At 48.2% G+C, this 21,582-nt stretch overlaps 2 protein-coding genes across 3 annotated transcripts; both read left to right on the top strand.

The window, feature by feature from the left end:
• The first annotated feature begins 876 nt into the window (after nucleotides 1–876).
• Nucleotides 877–12,091, top strand: CLK2 (CDC like kinase 2). Of its 2 annotated transcripts, none has more exons than XM_075261479.1 (13): nucleotides 877–1,007; nucleotides 7,851–8,026; nucleotides 8,110–8,338; nucleotides 9,405–9,498; nucleotides 9,817–9,883; nucleotides 9,964–10,080; nucleotides 10,165–10,331; nucleotides 10,403–10,497; nucleotides 10,715–10,844; nucleotides 10,956–11,038; nucleotides 11,125–11,204; nucleotides 11,284–11,374; nucleotides 11,599–12,091. In XM_075261479.1, the coding sequence occupies exons 2-13, from the start codon at nucleotides 7,851–7,853 to the stop codon at nucleotides 11,779–11,781; spliced, it is 1,512 nt and encodes a 503-aa protein (XP_075117580.1). In that variant the 5' UTR covers nucleotides 877–1,007; the 3' UTR covers nucleotides 11,782–12,091. The 2 variants fall into 2 exon arrangements, with proteins under 2 accessions (XP_075117580.1, XP_075117581.1); XM_075261480.1 differs by having other exon boundaries at nucleotides 10,718–10,844.
• A 5,643-nt stretch (nucleotides 12,092–17,734) lies between these two features.
• On the top strand, nucleotides 17,735–18,473 carry LOC142187223 (complexin-3-like). The gene is made up of 3 exons (XM_075261478.1): nucleotides 17,735–17,935; nucleotides 18,108–18,189; nucleotides 18,266–18,473. Exons 1-3 carry the CDS (start codon nucleotides 17,769–17,771, stop codon nucleotides 18,458–18,460), a joined length of 444 nt encoding a protein of 147 aa, XP_075117579.1. The 5' UTR covers nucleotides 17,735–17,768; the 3' UTR covers nucleotides 18,461–18,473.
• Nucleotides 18,474–21,582: the final 3,109 nt, after the last annotated feature.

A 21,582-nucleotide genomic window follows, 5' to 3' on the forward strand; every position in this document is an offset into this window, starting at 1 on the left:
CATACAGTGACCACACAGGGGTATTATAATTGGGGTGGGGTCAGTGAGGGGACATTATACTATACAGTGACCACACAGGGGTATTATAATTGGGGTGGGGTCACTGAGGGGACATTATACTATACAGTGACCAGGGGGGGGGGGGGGCATTATACTATGTGGGATATTATAGTGTATGGGGGTCACTGAGGGGACATTATACTATGTGGGGACCCCTGAGGAGACATTACCCCATACAGTGACCACACTGGGGTATTATAATTGGGGTGGGGTCACTGAGGAGACATTACCCCATACAGTGACCACACAGGGGTAGTATAATTGGGGTGGGGTCACTGAGGAGACATTACCCCATACAGTGACCACACAGGGGTAGTATAATTGGGGTGGGGTCACTGAGGAGACATTACCCCATACAGTGACCACACAGGGGTAGTATAATTGGGGTGGGGTCACTGAGGAGACATTACCCCATACAGTGACCACACAGGGGTAGTATAATTGGGGTGGGGTCACTGAGGAGACATTACCCCATACAGTGACCACACAGGGGTAGTATAATTGGGGTGGGGTCACTGAGGAGACATTACCCCATACAGTGACCACACAGGGGTAGTATAATTGGGGTGGGGTCACTGAGGAGACATTACCCCATACAGTGACCACACAGGGGTAGTATAATTGGGGTGGGGCAGGTATCCAGCCCCGCTCACACAACCTCTATGGCGGACACAAGATGGCGGCTCTGTCCCTCACACTACGTGACAGCGGCTTTCAGCTGGCACTCTTCGCCACGCCCACTCCACGCCCCCGACGGCTGACTGACAAATCAGAGCGGGCGCAGTGGGAGGGGCGCATACTGACGTGCTCGTGAACGTTGGTCGGGAGCGCGCACACGCAGACTAGTCGGAGAGAGGAGCGGGAAGAGGGCGACGGGCGGCCCGCACTGACTCACCGCAAACACGGACTTCTTGTGGGACAAGAGAACCGGCCTGGCTGCGAGGACGGTAAGAGGGCGCCGGAGAGCCGCGGGGGGCCCCGGGGGAGGGGAGCAAGGGAGGCCGAGGCCGACGGGGACAAGGACCTGTAAGATGGCGGCGGCTGAGGTAGGAGACGGGCACAAAATGGCGGCCGATCCCAGAAGTCTCCGGGCCGCCCGCAGAAGAATAGGAGGGAAGAGGCGGATTATTGGGACAGATTATACTGGTGATATAGAGATTATATACTGGAGAGTATATACTGAGATTATATAAAGAGTATATACTGGGTATATGGGAGATAATATACTGGCTATATAGAGAGTATCTACTGGTTATACAGATTATATACTGGTCATATAGAGATGATATACTGGTTATATAGGGATTATATACAGAGTATATACTGGGCATATGGATGATTATATACAGAGTATATAGAGAGTATCTACTGGTCATATAGAGATGAAATACTGGTTATATAGGGATTATATACAGAGTATATACTGGGCATATGGGAGATTATATACAGAGTATATACTGGGCATATGGGAGATTATATACAGAGTATATACTGGGCATATGGGAGATTATATACAGAGTATATAGAGAGTATATACTGGTCATATAGAGATGATATACTGGTTATATAGGGATTATATACAGAGTATATACTGGGCATATGGGAGATTATATACTGGTTAGATGGGAGATTATATACTGGGCATATGGGAGATTATATACTGTTTTATATAGGGATTATATAGAGAGAGTATATACTGATTATATACAGACGATTATACTGGTTATATAGGGATTATATAGAGAGTATATACTGGGCATATGGGAGATTATATACAGAGTATATAGAGAGTATATACTGGTCATATAGAGATGATATACTGGTTATATAGGGATTATATACAGAGTATATACTGGGCATATGGGAGATTATATACTGGGCATATAGAGATATACTGGTTAGATGAGAGATTATATACTGGGCATATGGGAGATTATATACTGGTTAGATGGGAGATTATATACTGGGCATATGGGAGATTGTATACTGTTTTATATAGGGATTATATAGAGAGAGTATATACAGACGATTATACTGGTTATATAGGGATTATACTACTGGGCATATGGGAGATTATATACAGTGTATATACTGGGCATATGGGAGATTATATAGAGAGTATATACTGGTTATATGGGAGAGTATATAGAGATTATATACTGGGCATATAGAGATTATATACTGGGCATATAGAGTTTATACTGGTTATATAGAGATTATATACTGGTTATATAGAGAGTATATACAGAAGATTATACTGGTTATATAGGGATTATATAGAGTATATACTGGTTATATAGAGATTATATACTGGCTATATAGAAATTATATACAGTGTATATACTGGGCATATGGGAGATTATATAGAGAGTATATACTGGTTATATGGGAGAGTATATACTGGGCATATAGAGATTATATACTGGTCATATAGAGATATTAGACTGGTTATGTATAGGTTATCCTGATATGGTGGTGGTTACTGTATACAGATTACCCTGGTTATATACAGGTTATCCTGATATGGTGGTGGTTACTGTATACAGATTACCCTGGTTATATACAGGTTATCCTGATATGGTGGTGGTTACTGTATACAGATTACCCTGGTTATATACAGGTTATCCTTATATGGTGGTGGTTACTGTATACAGATTACCCTGGTTATATACAGGCTATCCTGACATGGTGGTGGTTACTGTATACAGATTACCCTGGTTATATACAGGTTATCCTTATATGGTGGTGGTTACTGTATACAGATTATCCTGGTTATATACAGGCTATCCTTATATGGTGGTGGTTACTGTATACAGATTACCCTGGTTATATACAGGTTATCCTTATATGGTGGTGGTTACTGTATACAGATTACCCTGGTTATATACAGGCTATCCTGACATGGTGGTGGTTACTGTATACAGATTACCCTGGTTATATACAGGTTATCCTTATATGGTGGTGGTTACTGTATACAGATTATCCTGGTTATATACAGGTTATCCTGACATGGTGGTGGTTACTGTATACAGATTACCCTGGTTATATACAGGCTATCCTGATGTGGTGGTTACTGTATACAGATTACCCTGGTTATATACAGGTTATCCTTATATGGTGGTGGTTATTGTATACAGATTACCCTGGTTATATACAGGCTATCCTGATATGGTGGTGGTTACTGTATACAGATTACCCTGGTTATATACAGGCTATCCTTATATGGTGGTGGTTACTGTATACAGATTATCCTGGTTATATACAGGCTATCCTTATATGGTGGTGGTTACTGTATACAGATTATCCTGGTTATATACAGGTTATCCTTATATGGTGGTGGTTACTGTATACAGATTATCCTGGTTATATACAGGCTATCCTTATATGGTGGTGGTTACTGTATACAGATTATCCTGGTTATATACAGGCTATCCTTATATGGTGGTGGTTACTGTATACAGATTACCCTGGTTATATACAGGTTATCCTTATATGGTGGTGGTTACTGTATACAGATTATCCTGGTTATATACAGGCTATCCTTATATGGTGGTGGTTACTGTATACAGATTACCCTGGTTATATACAGGCTATCCTTATATGGTGGTGGTTACTGTATACAGATTACCCTGGTTATATACAGGCTATCCTGACATGGTGGTGGTCACTGTATACAGATTATCCTGGTTATATACAGGTTATCCTGATGTGGTTACTGTATACAGATTACCCTGGTTATATACAGGTTATCCTTATATGGTGGTGGTTACTGTATACAGATTACCCTGGTTATATACAGGCTATCCTTATATGGTGGTGGTTACTGTATACAGATTATCCTGGTTATATACAGGCTATCCTTATATGGTGGTGGTTATTGTATACAGATTACCCTGGTTATATACAGGCTATCCTTATATGGTGGTGGTTACTGTATACAGATTACCCTGGTTATATACAGGTTATCCTGATATGGTGGTGGTTACTGTATACAGATTATCCTGGTTATATACAGGCTATCCATATATGGTGGTGGTTACTGTATACAGATTACCCTGGTTATATACCGGTTATCCTTATATGGTGGTGGTCACTGTATACAGATTACCCTGGTTATATACAGGTTATCCTGACATGGTGGTGGTTACTGTATACAGATTACCCTGGTTATATACAGGCTATCCTGATATGGTGGTGGTTACTGTATACAGATTACCCTGGTTATATACAGGCTATCCTGACATGGTGGTGGTTACTGTATACAGATTACCCTGGTTATATACAGGCTATCCTGATATGGTGGTGGTCACTGTATACAGATTACCCTGGTTATATACAGGTTATCCTTATATGGTGGTGGTTACTGTATACAGATTACCCTGGTTATATACAGGCTATCCATATATGGTGGTGGTTACTGTATACAGATTACCCTGGTTATATACAGGCTATCCTTATATGGTGGTGGTCACTGTATACAGATTACCCTGGTTATATACAGGTTATCCTTATATGGTGGTGGTTACTGTATACAGATTATCCTGGTTATATACAGGCTATCCTTATATGGTGGTGGTTACTGTATACAGATTACCCTGGTTATATACAGGCTATCGTTATATGGTGGTGGTTACTGTATACAGATTACCCTGGTTATATACAGGTTATCCTTATATGGTGGTGGTTACTGTATACAGATTATCCTGGTTATATACAGGTTATCCTGATATGGTGGTGGTTACTGTATACAGATTATCCTGGTTATATACAGGCTATCCTTATATGGTGGTTACTGTATACAGATTACCCTGGTTATATACAGGTTATCCTGATATGGTGGTGGTTACTGTATACAGATTACCCTGGTTATATACAGGCTATCCTTATATGGTGGTGGTTACTGTATACAGATTATCCTGGTTATATACAGGCTATCCTGATATGGTGGTGGTTACTGTATACAGATTACCCTGGTTATATACAGGTTATCCTGATATGGTGGTGGTTACTGTATACAGATTACCCTGGTTATATACAGGCTATCCTTATATGGTGGTGGTTACTGTATACAGATTATCCTGGTTATATACAGGCTATCCTTATATGGTGGTGGTTACTGTATACAGATTACCCTGGTTATATACAGGCTATCCTGATATGGTGGTGGTTACTGTATACAGATTACCCTGGTTATATACAGGTTATCCTGACATGGTGGTGGTTACTGTATACAGATTACCCTGGTTATATACAGGCTATCCTGACATGGTGGTGGTTACTGTATACAGATTACCCTGGTTATATACAGGCTATCCTGATATGGTGGTGGTCACTGTATACAGATTACCCTGGTTATATACAGGTTATCCTTATATGGTGGTGGTCACTGTATACAGATTACCCTGGTTATATACAGGTTATCCTTATATGGTGGTGGTCACTGTATACAGATTACCCTGGTTATATACAGGTTATCCTTATATGGTGGTGGTCACTGTATACAGATTACCCTGGTTATATACAGGTTATCCTGATATGGTGGTGGTCACTGTATACAGATTACCCTGGTTATATACAGGTTATCCTTATATGGTGGTGGTCACTGTATACAGATTACCCTGGTTATATACAGGTTATCCTGATATGGTGGTGGTCACTGTATACAGATTATCGTGGTTGTGACTTGGGCTGACACCTCCCTCCGGACTAGGCTCATTCATTTGGGCCTAATCCAGAGCGGAAAGACCTGACGGAATGTGTACACGTGGAACTCCGTGTGAACTAGCCCTAATGATTGGAGGTGAGGGGACATGAAGACCAGTGTTAGGGCTAGTTCACATGGCGTTCCGCGTGTACATATTCCGTGACACTGGCACCCCGTCGTGGCATTCTGCTCCAGATTAGGCCCAAATGAATGGGCCTAGTTCGTAGGGTGGTGTCGCAAGGCGGACGCCACGGCTGAATCGGCCTCGGAATCCTCCTGCGGAAAGTTCAGCTCGCTGCTGCTTCTTTTTTTCTCCACATGCGGGAACAAACCGCTCGCGGATGAAGGAGATGACCGGCTCCCATTGGTTTCACCAGGAGGCATTGTTTGAGCAGGATTTTGACGTGGAATCTGCATCAAAATGCTGACCGTTTTTTCCCCCGTGTGAACTAGCCCTTAGGCTGGGTCAACATCTGCACCTGAGATTTTCACGGAAACTACCAAAAATTGACGGAGACAAAAGTCCTGCACGGAGGACCGCTCTCTGCCCGTTGCCATGTGTAACTGCTGGACCCCATTATAGTCAGAGGTCTGCCGGTTTCGGCATGTTACTGCTGTTTTAGCGGCCCATCTCTGTTTGGTTTCCCACCAGACCAGAACGCTAGTGTGAACTGAACATAACTCCCGTCCCTTGAGCTCCAGCGCAGATCCCTCTTCTCCTCGACGCTGAGGCTTGTCATTGGGCCTCAGTGGTCACATGGGTCATGCAGCATCGTAACGCTTGCCTCTATGCGGCATGACTTGCTGAGGCCCAATCACAGGCCTCAATCCCTGATGGTCAGGCCAAAGAGAGAAGGGATGCGCGCTGGAGTCCAGGAGAGAGGAGTACCACCGTTTGTGACCACCCCAAGGATTCCGATATACTCCAGGGACTGAGGAGAACCCGCAGTATAATACCAGCTCCGCTTTGGCTGCATAGCTTGTAGATACCATGTTGACGAGTTATCTGGGTGGATATTTGGGTCAGGTTGTTTTTTGATGAATCGCTCGGCCCTAGTGGTGACGTACGTATGAGATTATTCAGGAGGAGGTCACAGACCGGACACGACTATTACTTGTTGGATTATTTGTGGTTTTCTGGCTCGACGACAAGGCTGACGTGTATTTGTGAGATAATCTGTAGAGGTGCCAGCGGGTCTGCTGGAGGATTAGCCCTGTTCTTTGGGGTAATTGGTGGCGTTTTGGGGGAGGGGTGTTACTGTGGTTAGAGCCTACATTCCCATGTATTGAGGGTTGGACGTCTCTGATTTTGGTGCACAATCTGTGCTGAAGCCCCATCAGATCCTGAACGGGCGCGAATACAGGGCTATTAAGGCCTCGTGCAGACTGTTAAGGCCCGGGCGGTGGAGTCGGTGACACTACTTTGGCGTAACTTTCCTCATAAATGACTAATAGCGGTCAGTCACCATCCATAAAGCGCCTCTACCTCTGAGTATAACACCAGCGACTGAAGTCCTAAAGCCTCGCTAATCTTTGGATGGGAGCGGACGCAGTTGTCAGTGGGACCCCTTGGGCTCCGTGCATCATAGAATGGTTCTGATGGCGTCGTTTTTCTTAGGGTCTTTTGCACCAGGTGCAGGGGTGAGCCTGGCCCACGGCGCTGTACAATACCTTTAATTCTACGTAACGTTTCTGACTCTGCAGCCCTGGGAGGATCCACTCGATTGGTGTGGACACAGTCCTATTGCTCTGTACTGGCAGATATGCTTCGGGGATAGCCCTTTCCGAGTAGGATACTAATGTGTACTCCAGTCACTGGGTCGGAGTGCTGCTTCTGCTGGGGCGCACGGCCTGCTCCGGTGAGTGATCATCGTGCGGTAGGTATGTCTGAGGAATGTAATCCCAGGTGCTGACTGGAGGCCTCATTTATGGGGCAAGGCCTTATTAGGATGGCGCTGACCTTGGATCTCCGTGATGTTACTTGCACCTGCTCTGGTCTGTTACATGGCTCGGATGACAAGGATAGACTGACACGGTGTAGTAGAGCCGCTGGTGACCAGTTCTTTATTTCTACCCCCTCACGCAGATGCCGCACTCCAGACGGTACCGTTCATCCGAGAGGGGCAGCAGAGGGAGCTACCACGAACGCTACAGAAGCCGCAAGCATCGACGGAGAAGGAGCAGGTCAAGGTCCAGCAGCAGTGGCAGGGGTCGTGACCGGCGCTACAGACACGGAGACAGTTATCACGAGAGGTCCCGCAGGTGAGTGGCAGCCTCAGACTTGGGCGCTACAAACGTCACTCCCGTCAGGGGCTTGATGGGGGTCCATTTTTTTTCCCCTACAGCTATGAAGCTCGATCATCTGACAGACGGGCGTATGACCGCAGATACTGTGAGAACTACAGAAGGAACGGCTACAGCAGAGAGCGGGGAGACGTCTACTACGAAGCAGAATACCGCCACTCCTATGACTACCGCAGGTCCCGAGATGACAGCTACCGGAGCTGCAAGAGTAGTCGGCGCAAGCAGAAGCGCAGGAAGCGTAGAACAAGGTCTTATAGCCAGTCCTCATCGGTGAGTATTCCCTGTGGCTCGTCCCGTATCTTCCTTCTTTTCTTTCTTAATGCAAGATTTGGTAAGTGTACCCCTTCCACCCCGCTGTGTTTATTAGGGGCTAGTGGTGGGGTTTGGCTGCAGGTCCTGGTAGAGGTGTATATGGATCAGTATAGAAGTCTGGCTTCTTAGATGCTGTTGTAGTGTAATGCCCTCACCTATATAGTGTATGCATGCTGTACAGAGGACTAAGGGTTTCTGAGCGGCCCGATGTCCTGCTGCTACCCTGTTACTACTCACCATGAGCTGTGTACGATTGGCGGCATGGATGGGTGATCCTATAAAGGGGAACCCTCTGAGGAGTGGATGACGTCTATTGCATGGTGTGTAGGTGGCCATACGCATTAGAGGAATGTCAGCCGAACTCAGATGGAGCAGGGCCCGTAACTCTGTGATGTTTATGTGGGTGTCCCAAGTCTAGCAGATTGGGGGGGGGGATAGGGGAGGAGTTGTTGGCCGAATTGTCTATAGTGTGTATGGCCACTGAAGACTGGGGGGGGGGGCACGTGAAGTATCATGAGGCCTGTGAGTGTGGGTGTCTTGTGGAGTGTGGGGGGGCTGTAGTGTAGTGTAACCCCCAGGACTGCAGATAGGGGGGGGCTGTAGTGTAACTCCCAGGACTGCAGATAGGGGGGGCTGTAGTGTAGTGTAACCCCCAGGACTGCAGATAGGGGGGGCTGTAGTGTAACCCTCAGACTTGTTGACCTTTTTGTTACTTTGTGCTCCTGTTTTCCTGCTTTTGCTACAATATAAGACAATTAGCAGAATGTTTTTGTTTTTCTTTTGGTTTTTATTTCTTTATTTCTGAGTTAGTGTATTTGTATCTTGACCTGTTCCCTTGCAATATCCCTATCGTTATATATTCCTATGTGCCGTATGAATTGGCTGGGAATCTACTGCACACCCTCCTACCTCAAACTACAATGTGAATTTCCAAACCAACCAACCTATGTGCCGCTGGTTTGAAAATCTGATTGGCTGGTGAATGGTGGTGTTTTGCCGGGAATTGACGGGCCCGTCCCAACAGAGGAGTCGCCAGAGCAGCAGGCAGGCCAAGAGTGTGGAAGACGACGTGGAGGGTCACCTGATCTATCGCAGCGGCGACTGGCTACAAGAAAGATGTACAGCCAAATCGTAACATAATTTAGCTCTCTAGTTCTAAGCTCCCCCTCCCCAGAGACGCTGCAGACCTGTCTTGTCTTTTTGTGTTCATTTGATTTTTATTTTAAAGACACAGAGCAGCCCCTCCTCCTCCTCCTCCTCTTCCTCCTTTATTCTCATTAACGCTCCCATGTTATATAGTGTTCTGGGGCAGGAAGTTAGAGTAACTCTTTATGGCTCCACGCCCAGCCTGACATATTGTATGGCTCCTACACTGGCTATGGTTGCAGGGCGTCCCTGGCGTGGCCTTACCCTCTTCTCTCTGCTTCCTCTCACAGATGAGATTATCAGTACTCTGGGAGAAGGGACTTTTGGCCGAGTCGTGCAGTGTGTAGACCACCGCAGGTAAGTGATGGGGGTGGTCTGACGCTGGCCGTCAGCATTGTCCCCCCAATCTCTAACGAATTCCTGTCGTGGCTCTGCAGGGGAGGTGCCAGAGTGGCTTTAAAAATCATTAAAAACGTGGAAAAATACAAGGAAGCGGCACGGCTGGAGATTAACGTGCTGGAGAAGATCAATGAGAAGGATCCCGATAATAAGCAGTAAGTGCTCCCCCGGGGGTCTGTGCTCACTACTCCGGCCTGAGGGCCTGTGCTTGGCTCTGACATGTCCTGTGCTCTCTACAGCCTCTGCGTCCGCATGTTTGACTGGTTCGACTACCACGGACACATGTGCATCTCCTTCGAGCTTCTCGGTCTCAGCACATTCGATTTTCTCAAGGAAAACAATTACCTTCCGTACCCAATTCATCAAGTGCGGCACATGGCCTACCAAGTGTGCCACGCGGTGAAGTGTAAGTCCCAGGCCTGGGGGGAGGGGGAGTCGGGGCAGGCTCAGGTGGTAACTTCACACTTCTCTTTGCAGTTCTTCATGACAATAAGCTGACACACACCGACCTGAAGCCCGAGAATATTCTCTTTGTGAACTCGGACTTTGAGCTGACCTACAACATGGAAAAGGTGGGTGGTTGGTGTTTCTCTGGTATCGGATGTCCTTCAGTTGTCACTAGTTTTTGTACACCCATATGGGTGCCCTGTAGCAGTCGCTAGTTGTTGTACACCCGTGTGGGTTCCCCTCAGCTGTCACTAGTTGTTGTACACCCGTGTGGGTGCCCTTCAGCCTTTGCCTAATGCTTGTACCTATATGGTCTCTTCCTGTGACCTCGCTCCACCCAAGAAGAGAGATGAAAGGTGTGTAAAGAACACAGATATCCGGGTCGTGGACTTCGGCAGTGCCACATTCGATCATGAACATCACAGCACTATTGTGTCCACGCGGCACTACCGGGCTCCGGAGGTGATTCTAGGTGAGTGATTGCTCTGCTTGGGGTGAGGATGATCTTCTATTCCTGACCTCGCGTCTCCTGACCTCATCCTCTGACCTCATGTCTCCTGACCTTGTCCTCCTCTGTCTGCAGAGCTTGGATGGAGTCAGCCCTGTGACGTCTGGAGCATCGGCTGCATTATCTTTGAGTATTACGTGGGCTTCACGCTCTTCCAGGTGAGGTCTTCTCTAGTCTGCCATGGCGGCTCCTCTTAGCACAGACAATCCATTATAACCCTGAGCTCTTCTCCTGTCACCCACAGACACATGACAACAGAGAGCACCTGGCCATGATGGAACGAATTCTGGGCCCCATCCCATCTCGGATGATCAGGAAGACCAGGTGAGTGTATGGCCGTTATCTGGCACCCCCTCCTGCTTCGGGGATCACATACTTACTCAGCATCTCTCTCTATGTCCAGGAAACAGAAATACTTCTATCATAGCGAGCTCGACTGGGATGAAAACACGTCTGCAGGCAGATACGTGAGAGACAACTGCAAGCCATTGAGGGTAAGGGGAGGTGCAGTACAGGGGGTGGTCTGTGTGACTTACTACACGTACATGGGTGGTCTGTATCATGTACTACATGTTCAGGGGGTGGTCTGTATGATGTACTACATGTACATGGGTGGTTTGTATGATGTACTGCATGAACAGCTAGGCGTGTTGTGAGCCTTGCATACATACATGTGCTGGGTGTGGCCAGAGCCCGCTGACGTGTCTCTTCCCTACAGAGATACATGCTGTGTGACACAGAAGAGCATCGCCAATTGTTCAACCTGATTGAAGCCATGTTGGCGTATGAGCCGTCCAAGCGCTACACGCTGTCTCAGGCCCTGAAGCACCCCTTCTTCAACCCGCTGAGGAGCGACCACAGCACCAAGAATTGGGACATGGGCCGGGACATCAGCCGATGAGGGCCGGGCCGCCACATCTCGGTGCTTTCTCTATTGCCATGAACTGAAAGCTTGGGATTTGCTTCATCTGTTGATATGTGAAATAGTCTATAAATATATATATATATATAGTGTAAAGGAGCGAGCGCGGTGCCTGCCGTGTACATAGACGAGCTCGCCGGTGGTGGGTGGGTTACACTGCGCCTGTACAGTTGTCCTTTATTTATGATGTCAGTGTTACGGCAGCGGGCGGGGCGCTACATTTCGCAGTGTTTTTATATAAAACGTTTTGTACAGTGATTTGTGAGAAATAAAACACAATCTGTTTGTACGTGATGCTGTGACCGTGTGAAGTATCCTGCTGAGCCAGGTGACATATGGCAGCCCCTGATATCCAGCCATGTGGTCGCTGCGGCCGGTGTCACATTGCGGGCTGTGTGGCTGTAATCTCCAGGCAGCGCGGTCACTGCGGATAAGTCAGGATTGTGACTCTGATTCATCCCAACTTAAAGGATTAGGTTGAAGCTTTATCTGGCCAGAGCTGCGCTCACAGGTACACCATGGACTGCGGGCGACTCTTCAGGTACGTGATACACTGGGGCGAGGGAAGGGTCTGTGAGTGGGCACTGAGTAGGAGTCTGCATAGTCTCGAGGGTCTGTCTGCTTCTCCTTCCTCTGTATGAAGGCAATAAGTGACTGCTTGTTCCTCCGCTGACTGCTTGTACCACTTGGGGCAGGTCCTGTCTTCTCTTCTGCTTGCCCTTTGGTCCCTGCCAGTTCTCCCATATGACCGCACTGCACAGGTTCCTGCCTGTCCCTTCTCCAGCTGCTTGGGACATGTCCCAGACTCTCCGCCGACTACTTGCAGCCTCTGGGACAGGGTTTGTCCGTGAGATCGCTCACATTGCTAGGGACGTGTTCTTGCTTGTTCACACTGGAGCTTAGTGTGCTGCCTGCTTTATATATGACTATGATCCGATCGGTGTCGGAGCCTCGCACACAGTCCGACACAAGTCCGGGAAAACACATCCTGCAGGCATGACTGACTAGTGTGGCAGCGAGGTCCAGGGGTCTCTGCTCATACATTAGACCCCATACAGAGATGTGAGCTCTTACTGGGAAATGCTTGTCCTCTACTGGGATACAGCGTAGTTGTGGTGCTCACTAGTACAGGCATCGTAGTACAAAGTGATTCCTTGCCATGACCATCGGGGTTATTTGGCTTTCCTGGTTCTCTCAGTGCGGTTACACCTGTGAGCGGCGTCTGGAGTCTCTGACGTCTTATCTATTCGCTCTCTGGAAGGTCTTTTCTTATTTCATTAATTGGAATGCAGACTTTAACTTTGGTTAAAAACCCAAAATATAAAAAATATACCAAAAATTTATATTTTTGGTATAAAAAATTTTTTTGCGGTTTTGCCTTATTTACCACAGTTACCTACATCATTGTCAGGAAATGCGATGTCCAAGGACAAAATGGAGGCCGTTATCTGATTCCGCACACCAGAAAACATGGAGATTACCTGGAAGAACCAAAACAGCTCTAGAAAAAAACATTGAATGTACATAGACAAAACAGGGGACACAGGAAGTTCTACTGATAATGGGTATAGCATGCAAAAGCAATGTGTAATGGAAACGCGGGAGTAGTAAGATGGAGGGAGCGAGTAACCCACTGTACAGTGAGGGCAACGTATAATGGAAACGCGGGAGTAGTAAGATGGAGGGAGCCAGTAACCCTCTGTACAGTGAGGGCAATGTATAATGGAAACCTAGTAGTAAGATGGAGGGAGCGAGTAACCCACTGTACAGTGAAGGCAACGTATAATGGAAACGCAGGAGTAGTAAGATGGAGGGAGCGAGTAACCCACTGTACAGTGAGGGCAACGTATAATGGAAACGCGGGAGTAGTAAGATGGAGGGAGCCAGTAACCCTCTGTACAGTGAGGGCAATGTATAATGGAAACCTAGTAGTAAGATGGAGGGAGCGAGTAACCCACTGTACAGTGAAGGCAACATATAATGGAAACGCAGGAGTAGTAAGATGGAGGGAGCGAGTAACCCACTGTACAGTGAAGGCAACGTATAATGGAAACGCAGAAGTAGTAAGATGGAGGGAACGAGTAACCCACTGTACAGTGAGGGCAACGTATAATGGAAACACGGGAGTAGTAAGAAGAAGGGAGCGAGTAACCCACTGTACAGTGAGGGCAATGTATAATGGAAACCTAGTAGTAAGATGGAGGGAGCGAGTAACCCACTGTACAGTGAGGGCAATGTATAATGGAAACGCGGGAGTAGTAAGATGGAGGGAGCGAGTAACCCACTGTACAGTGAAGGCAATGTACAGTCATGGCCAAAAGTTTAGAGACTGCCACAAATCTCCTCTTGTCACATGATCTGCTCCCTCTGGTTTCTGTGTGTTTGTCAGATGTTTTTATCACATACAGAAATAGAATTGCAATCATATTCTGAGTAATAAAAGCTTATAGTGACAGGAGTTACTGCAGCGTTGTAATATTTGCAGTGTTGCCCCTTCTTCTTCAGGACCTCTGCAATTCTCCCTGGCAGCTCTCAATCACCTTCTGGACAAATCCTGACTGATAGCCGTCCATTCTTGCACAATCAATGCTTGCATTTTGTCAGAATTTGTAGGTTTTTGTTTGTCCACCAGTCTCTTGCTGATTGACCACAAGTTCTCAATGGGATTAAGATCTGGGGAGTTTCTAGGCCATGGACCCAAAATCTCTCTGTTTTGTTCCCTGAGCCATTTAGTTCTCCCCTTTGCTTTATGGCAAGGTGCTCCATCATGCTGGAGAAGGCATTGTTGATGGCCAAACTGCTCTTGGACGGTTGGGAGAAGTTGGCCTTGGAGGACATTCTGGTCCCATTCTTTATTCATGGCTGTGTTTTTAGGCAAGACTGTGAGAGAGCCGATTCCCTTGGCTGAGAAGCCACCCCACACATGAATGGTTTCAGGATGCTTTACAGTTGCATGAGACAAGACTGGTGGTAGCGCTCACCTCCTCTTCTCCCAATAAGCTGTTTTCCAGATGTCCCAAACAATCGAAAAGGGGATTCATCAGAGAAAATGACTTTCCCCCAGTCCTCAGCAGTCCACTCCCTGGACCTTCTGCAGAATATCAGTCTGTCCCTGATGTTTTTTCTGGAGAGAAGTGGCTTCTTTGCTGCCCTCCTTGAGACCAGGCCTTGCTCCAAGAGTCTCCGCCTCACAGTGCGTGCAGATGCACTCACACCTGCCTGCTGCCATTCCTGAGCAAGCTCTGCACTGCTGGTAGCCCGATCCCGCAGCTGAAACACTTTTAAGAGACGGTCCTGGCGCTTGCTGGTCTTTCTTGGGCGCCCTGGAGCCTTTTTGCCAACAATGGAACCTCTCTCCTTTGAAGTTCTTGATGATGCGATAGATTGGTGACTGAGGTGCAATCTTTCTAGCTGCGATACTCTTCCCTGTTAGGCCATTTTTGTGCAGTGCAATGATGACTGCACGTGTTTCTTTAGAGATAACCATGGTTAACAGAAGAGAAACAATGATGCCAAGCACCAGCCTCCTTTTACAGTGTCCAGTGGTGTCATTCTTACTTAATCATGACAGATTGATCTCAAGCCCTGTCCTCATCAACACCCACACCTGTGTTACTGGAGCAATCACTGAAACCATGTTAGCTGGTCCTTTTAAGGCAGGGCTGCAATGATGTTGAAATGTGTTTTGGGGGATAAAGTTCATTTTCTAGGCAAATATTGACTTTACAAGTAATTGCTGTTAAGCTGATCACTCTTTATAACATTCTGGAGTATATGCAAATTGCCATTAGGAAAACTGAAGCCGTAGACTTTGTAACGATTACTATTTGTAGCATTCTCAAAACTTTTGGCCATGACTGTATAATGGAAACAGGAGTAGTAAGATGGAGAGAGCGTGTAACCCACTGTACAGTGAAGACAATGGACAATGTGTAATGACAATGTAAGCATATGCCACCATCTGAGGAGTAGTGAGATGGAGGGTGCATGTAACTCACTGCCAAGTAAAGGCAATCGGGTCAGGGCTCGTTCACATCTGCTCCTCCTGTAGTCACCGGCTCTCCCTGCAGATCATGTGGTCACTGGCTCTCCCTGCTCGTCCTGTAGTCACCGGCTCTCCTTGCAGATCAAGTTCTCACCAGCTCTCCCTGCTCATCGTGTAGTCACCAGCTCTCCCTGCTCCTCCTGTAGTCACCGGCTCTCCCTGCAGATCATGTGGTCACCGGCTCTCCCTGCAGATCATGTGCTCACCGGCTCTCCCTGCAGATCATGTGCTCACTGGCTCTCCCTGCAGATCATGTGCTCACCAGCTCTCCCTGCTCCTCCTGTAGTCACCGGCTCTCCTTGCAGATCATGTGCTCACTGACTCTCCCTGCTCCTCCTGTAGTCACCGGCTCTCCTTGCAGATCATGTGCTCACCAGCTCTCCCTGCTCCTCCTGTAGTCACCGGCTCTCCCTGAAGATCATGTGGTTCCTGGCTCTCCTTGATCATCGTGTAGTCACCTGCTCTCCCTGCAGATCATGTGCTCACTGGCTCTCCCTGAAGATCATGTGGTTCCTGGCTCTCCCTGATCATCGTGTAGTCACCAGCTCTCCCTGCAGATCATGTGCTCACCAGCTCTCCCTGAAGATCATGTGGTCACCAGCTCTCCCTGCTCCTCCTGTAGTCACCGGCTCTCCTTGCAGATCATGTGCTCACCAGCTCTCCCTGAAGATCATGTGGTTCCTGGCTCTCCCTGATCATCGTGTAGTCACCAGCTCTCCCTGCAGATCATGTGCTCACCAGCTCTCCCTGAAGATCATGTGGTCACCAGCTCTCCCTGCTCCTCCTGTAGTCACCAGCTCTCCCTGCAGATCATGTGGTCACTGGCTCTCCCTGCTCGTCCTGTAGTCACCGGCTCTCCTTGCAGATCAAGTTCTCACCAGCTCTCCCTGCTCATCGTGTAGTCACCAGCTCTCCCTGCTCCTCCTGTAGTCACCGGCTCTCCCTGCAGATCATGTGGTCACCGGCTCTCCCTGCAGATCATGTGCTCACCGGCTCTCCCTGCAGATCATGTGCTCACTGGCTCTCCCTGCAGATCATGTGCTCACCAGCTCTCCCTGCTCCTCCTGTAGTCACCGGCTCTCCTTGCAGATCATGTGCTCACTGACTCTCCCTGCTCCTCCTGTAGTCACCGGCTCTCCTTGCAGATCATGTGCTCACCAGCTCTCCCTGCTCCTCCTGTAGTCACCGGCTCTCCCTGAAGATCATGTGGTTCCTGGCTCTCCCTGATCATCGTGTAGTCACCTGCTCTCCCTGCAGATCATGTGCTCACTGGCTCTCCCTGAAGATCATGTGGTTCCTGGCTCTCCCTGATCATCGTGTAGTCACCAGCTCTCCCTGCAGATCATGTGCTCACCAGCTCTCCCTGAAGATCATGTGGTCACCAGCTCTCCCTGCTCCTCCTGTAGTCACCGGCTCTCCTTGCAGATCATGTGCTCACCAGCTCTCCCTGAAGATCATGTGGTTCCTGGCTCTCCCTGATCATCGTGTAGTCACCAGCTCTCCCTGCAGATCATGTGCTCACCAGCTCTCCCTGAAGATCATGTGGTCACCAGCTCTCCCTGCTCCTCCTGTAGTCACCAGCTCTCCCTGCAGATCATGTGCTCACTGGCTCTCCCTGCTCATCGTGTAGTCACCAGCTCTCCCTGCAGATCATGTGCTCACCGGTTCTCCCTGCTCATCGTGAAGTCACCGACTCTCCTTGCAGATCATGTGCTCACCGGCTCTCACTGCTCCTCCTGTAGTCACCAGCTCTCCCTGCAGATCATGTGCTCACTGGCTCTCCCTGCTCATCGTGTAGTCACCAGCTCTCCCTGCTCATCGTGTAGTCACCAGCTCTCCCTGCAGATCATGTGCTCACCAGCTCTCCCTGCCTTTTGTGGTTTCAGGCTGTGTATTCTATGACCTGAGTTCGGAGCCAATCATGGCCTCTGTTACTAAGATGCTATTTGCAGGGCCAGTGAAAAGTATATCCTGCTGTACATCTGGAGGGGCCCCGCAGGAACGGTGGCCTCAGCCAGAGTCCAGACCAAACATCATAAGAAGATGGAGCTCAGACGACCAGCAACGAAGAGTTCTGCAGCCAGACACGTGAGCCTTGGGGGGTATCTTGTAATCACCACCACATCCCGCACTGACCACGTCCCGCCATTACCTCCTGCACCAGGTCCCTCCACTATATCCCACAATTATCCTGTATGGTCAGATGATAATTGACGGCTAGGTTCCCAGCTCACCGTGTCTGCCATTTTGTCTGTAGCAGGAGGAACACGCTGTATGCACAGCAGAAAGCAGAGAGGGCGCTGATGAGGGAGCACTTCCGAGAGAAATACCATCTGGCTAAAGTAAGTGTGAGTGAGGGCCCGGTAACTGGCCATAAGAGGTAAAGGTCTCCCCTAACTTCTTGTGTCTCCTCCGCAGAACACCCACGACCAACAGCAAGTGAAAGCGACCGGAGGAAACATCCGCCTCTCACGGGAGCTGCGAGTCGTAGTGCGACAGGAGCAGACAGACACCCAGGCCTACTCCATTGCAGATTTACTAGCTGACCTAAAGAAAAGCGCCCCCAGTACAGCAGGGCCACTACAACCAGGGGCCCGCTGCCTTGTCATGTGACCACTCACTACTACTAACCAAATTACATTGTACAGAGAGCTACTAGAGGAGCGGGGCTCTGAGAGGACCCCCAGAACTGTGTAATCAGAGAAGGGAAAGCCAACTACAGGCGGAAGATGGAGCTACAGATGGGGGAGGGTAGAATCTCGGAGGTGTGGGACAGCCTTAAGGCAATATCAGGACACAATAAAATACAGGGCATCGAACAGTAGGGGACAGGAAGTGGCTTAACGAGCTTAATCTATTCTTCAATAGATTCGACTCCAAGCCAATGCTCCCTCCATCAGTATGTCAGCCAACCCCCCTCTCCTCACACACCAAGACCAACCCCCACTGACCGGTGGTAAACTGCAATATGACTATCTGATCCTTAAGGAGTCTCTAGTGTGTCGGGAAATATAGAAGATCAAAGCAGACAAGGCCGGCGGACCTGATGGTATAAGCGCAAGAGTTCTTACAATGTGCAGTGACCAGCTGTGTGACATTATTACGCGCATGTACAATATGAGTCTAAAGCTGGGAGTGGGACCTCAACTGTGGAAAACATCTTGCGTGGTACCAGTCCCAAAGAAACCCAACCCGATGGACTACAATGACTACCGACCTGTAGCACTGACATCTCACCTGATGAAGGTCCTAGAGAGACTGGTCTTGACACACCTACGCCCCCTAGTGAGCTCCGCTCTGGACCCCCTCCAGTTTGCCTACCGGCCAGGCATTGGGGTAGATGACGCCATCATCCACCTTCTTCATAGAGCTCTCTCTCACCTGGAGAAACCCGGGAACACTGTGAGAATAATGTTCTTTGATTTCTCCAGTGCGTTCAACACCATTCAGCCAGGACTACTGAGGGAGAAGCTGAACCTTGGTGGTGCGGACCATCACCTGTCCAACTGGATCCTAGACTACCTGACAAACCGCCCTCAGTATGTGCGAGCCCAGGACTGTGTGTCTGACACTGTGATCTGTAGTACGGGGGCACCACAAGGTCCAGCTCTTGCCCCATTCCTCTTCACACTGTACACTGCTGACTTTAGGCACAACTCCTCCAGCTGTTACTTACAGAAGTCCTCCGATGTCTCTGCTATAGTCGGCCTTATCACTGATGGCGACGATAGGGAATACAGAGACTTATACCGGGACTGTGTGGACTGGGGTCAGCAGAACCAGCTCAGGATTAATGCTGGGAAGACCAAGGAGATGGTGGTGGACTTTAGTAAGCGGAGAGGTGCTCCGACCCTGGTGGAGATCCAGGGGACATGTATGGAGATAGTCAGGACCTATAAGTATCTGGGCGTGCTCCTCAATAATAAACTAGACTGGGCTGATCACCTGGAGGCGCTGCACAGAAAGGGCCACAGTAGACTCTACCTGCTCAGGAGGCTGAGGGGCGGGGGTCCAGGGGCCACTTCTTAGGGCCTTCGAAGTCCAGGGGACACTTCTTAGGGCCTTCGGAGTCCAGGGGCCACTTCTTAGGGCCGGGGGTCCAAGGGACACTTCTTAGGGCTGAGGGTCCAGGGGACACTTCTTAGGGCCTTCGGAGTCCAGGGGCCACTTCTTAGGGCCTTCGGAGTCCAGGGGACACTTCTTAGGGCCTTCTTCAACTCTGTGGTTGCCTCAGCCATCTTTTTCGGTGTGGCCTGCTGGGGGCGCTGTATACCAGCCAGGGATAGAAATAGACTTGACAGGCTGATCAGGAGGGCCAGCTCTGTCCTGGGGAGCCCCCTGGACCCAGTACAGGTGGTGGGTGACAGAAGGAGACTGTCTGTGGTGACCTCCATGCTGGAGAACATCTCCCACCCCATGTATGGGACCCTGATGGGACTTGGCAGCACTGTAAGTGACCGTCTGCTTCACCCCAAGTGTGAGAAGGAGGTATCGCAGGTCCTTCCTTCCAACCGCGACCAGGCTGTATAATCTACATCAGACCAAACGAAGAGCTCTCCGCACAGAGAACTAATGATTATGAGGATGACCATGAGGTCTTCCTCTTTCTCTTCTGTTTTTCCTTAGCTGCCATGGACTCCTAGTATATCTTCTCTTCTCAGCTTATCAGTGTCTACGTCTGTAATATATTACTCTGTATTATCCTGTATCTGTATTACTATGCTGCTGTAACACGCTGAAATTTCCCCAATGTGGGACTATTAAAGGATTATCTTATCTTATCTCTAATATACAAGAGAACCCCCAGAACTGCTCCACCTGGTACATGACTCTATAGGCTCTTCTACTATTAAATATAAATCCTCACATATATGGCCTTGTCAGCCTCCTGGGTTTATGGGGTCAATACACATATAGGGGAGAAGTATATATACTGTACAGGGAGGTATATACATGAGGAGAGGAGTATATATACTGTACAGGGAGGTATATACATGAGGGGAGGAGTATATATATATACTGTACAGGGAGGTATACACATATAGGGGAGAAGTATATATACTGTACAGGGAGGTATACACATATAGGGGAGAAGTATATATACTGTACAGGGAGGTATATACATGAGGAGAGGAGTATATATACTGTACAGGGAGGTATATACATGAGGGGAGGAGTATATATATATACTGTACAGGGAGGTATATACATGAGGGGAGGAGTATATATACTGTACAGGGAGGTATATACGTGAGGGGAGGAGTATATATACTGTACAGTGAGGTATATACATGAGGAGAGGAGTATATATACTGTACAGGGAGGTATATACATGAGGGGAGGAGTATATATATATACTGTACAGGGAGGTGTATACATGAGGGGAGGAGTATATATACTGTACAGGGAGGTGTATACATGAGGGGAGGAGTATATATACAGTACAGGGAGGTGTATACATGAGGGGAGGAGTATATATACTGTACAGTGAGGTATATACATGAGGGGAGGAGTATATATACTGAACAGGGAGGTATATACATGAGGGGAGGAGTATATATACTGTACAGGGAGGTATATACATGAGGAGAGGAGTATATATACTGTACAGTGAGGTATATACATGAGGGGAGGAGTGTATATATATATACTGTACAGGGAGGTATATACATGAGGGGAGGAGTATATATACTGTACAGGGAGGTATATACGTGAGGGGAGGAGTATATATACTG

The sequence above is a fragment of the Leptodactylus fuscus genome, unplaced genomic scaffold (assembly GCF_031893055.1).
Source record: "Leptodactylus fuscus isolate aLepFus1 unplaced genomic scaffold, aLepFus1.hap2 HAP2_SCAFFOLD_145, whole genome shotgun sequence".
NCBI lineage: Eukaryota > Metazoa > Chordata > Amphibia > Anura > Leptodactylidae > Leptodactylus > Leptodactylus fuscus.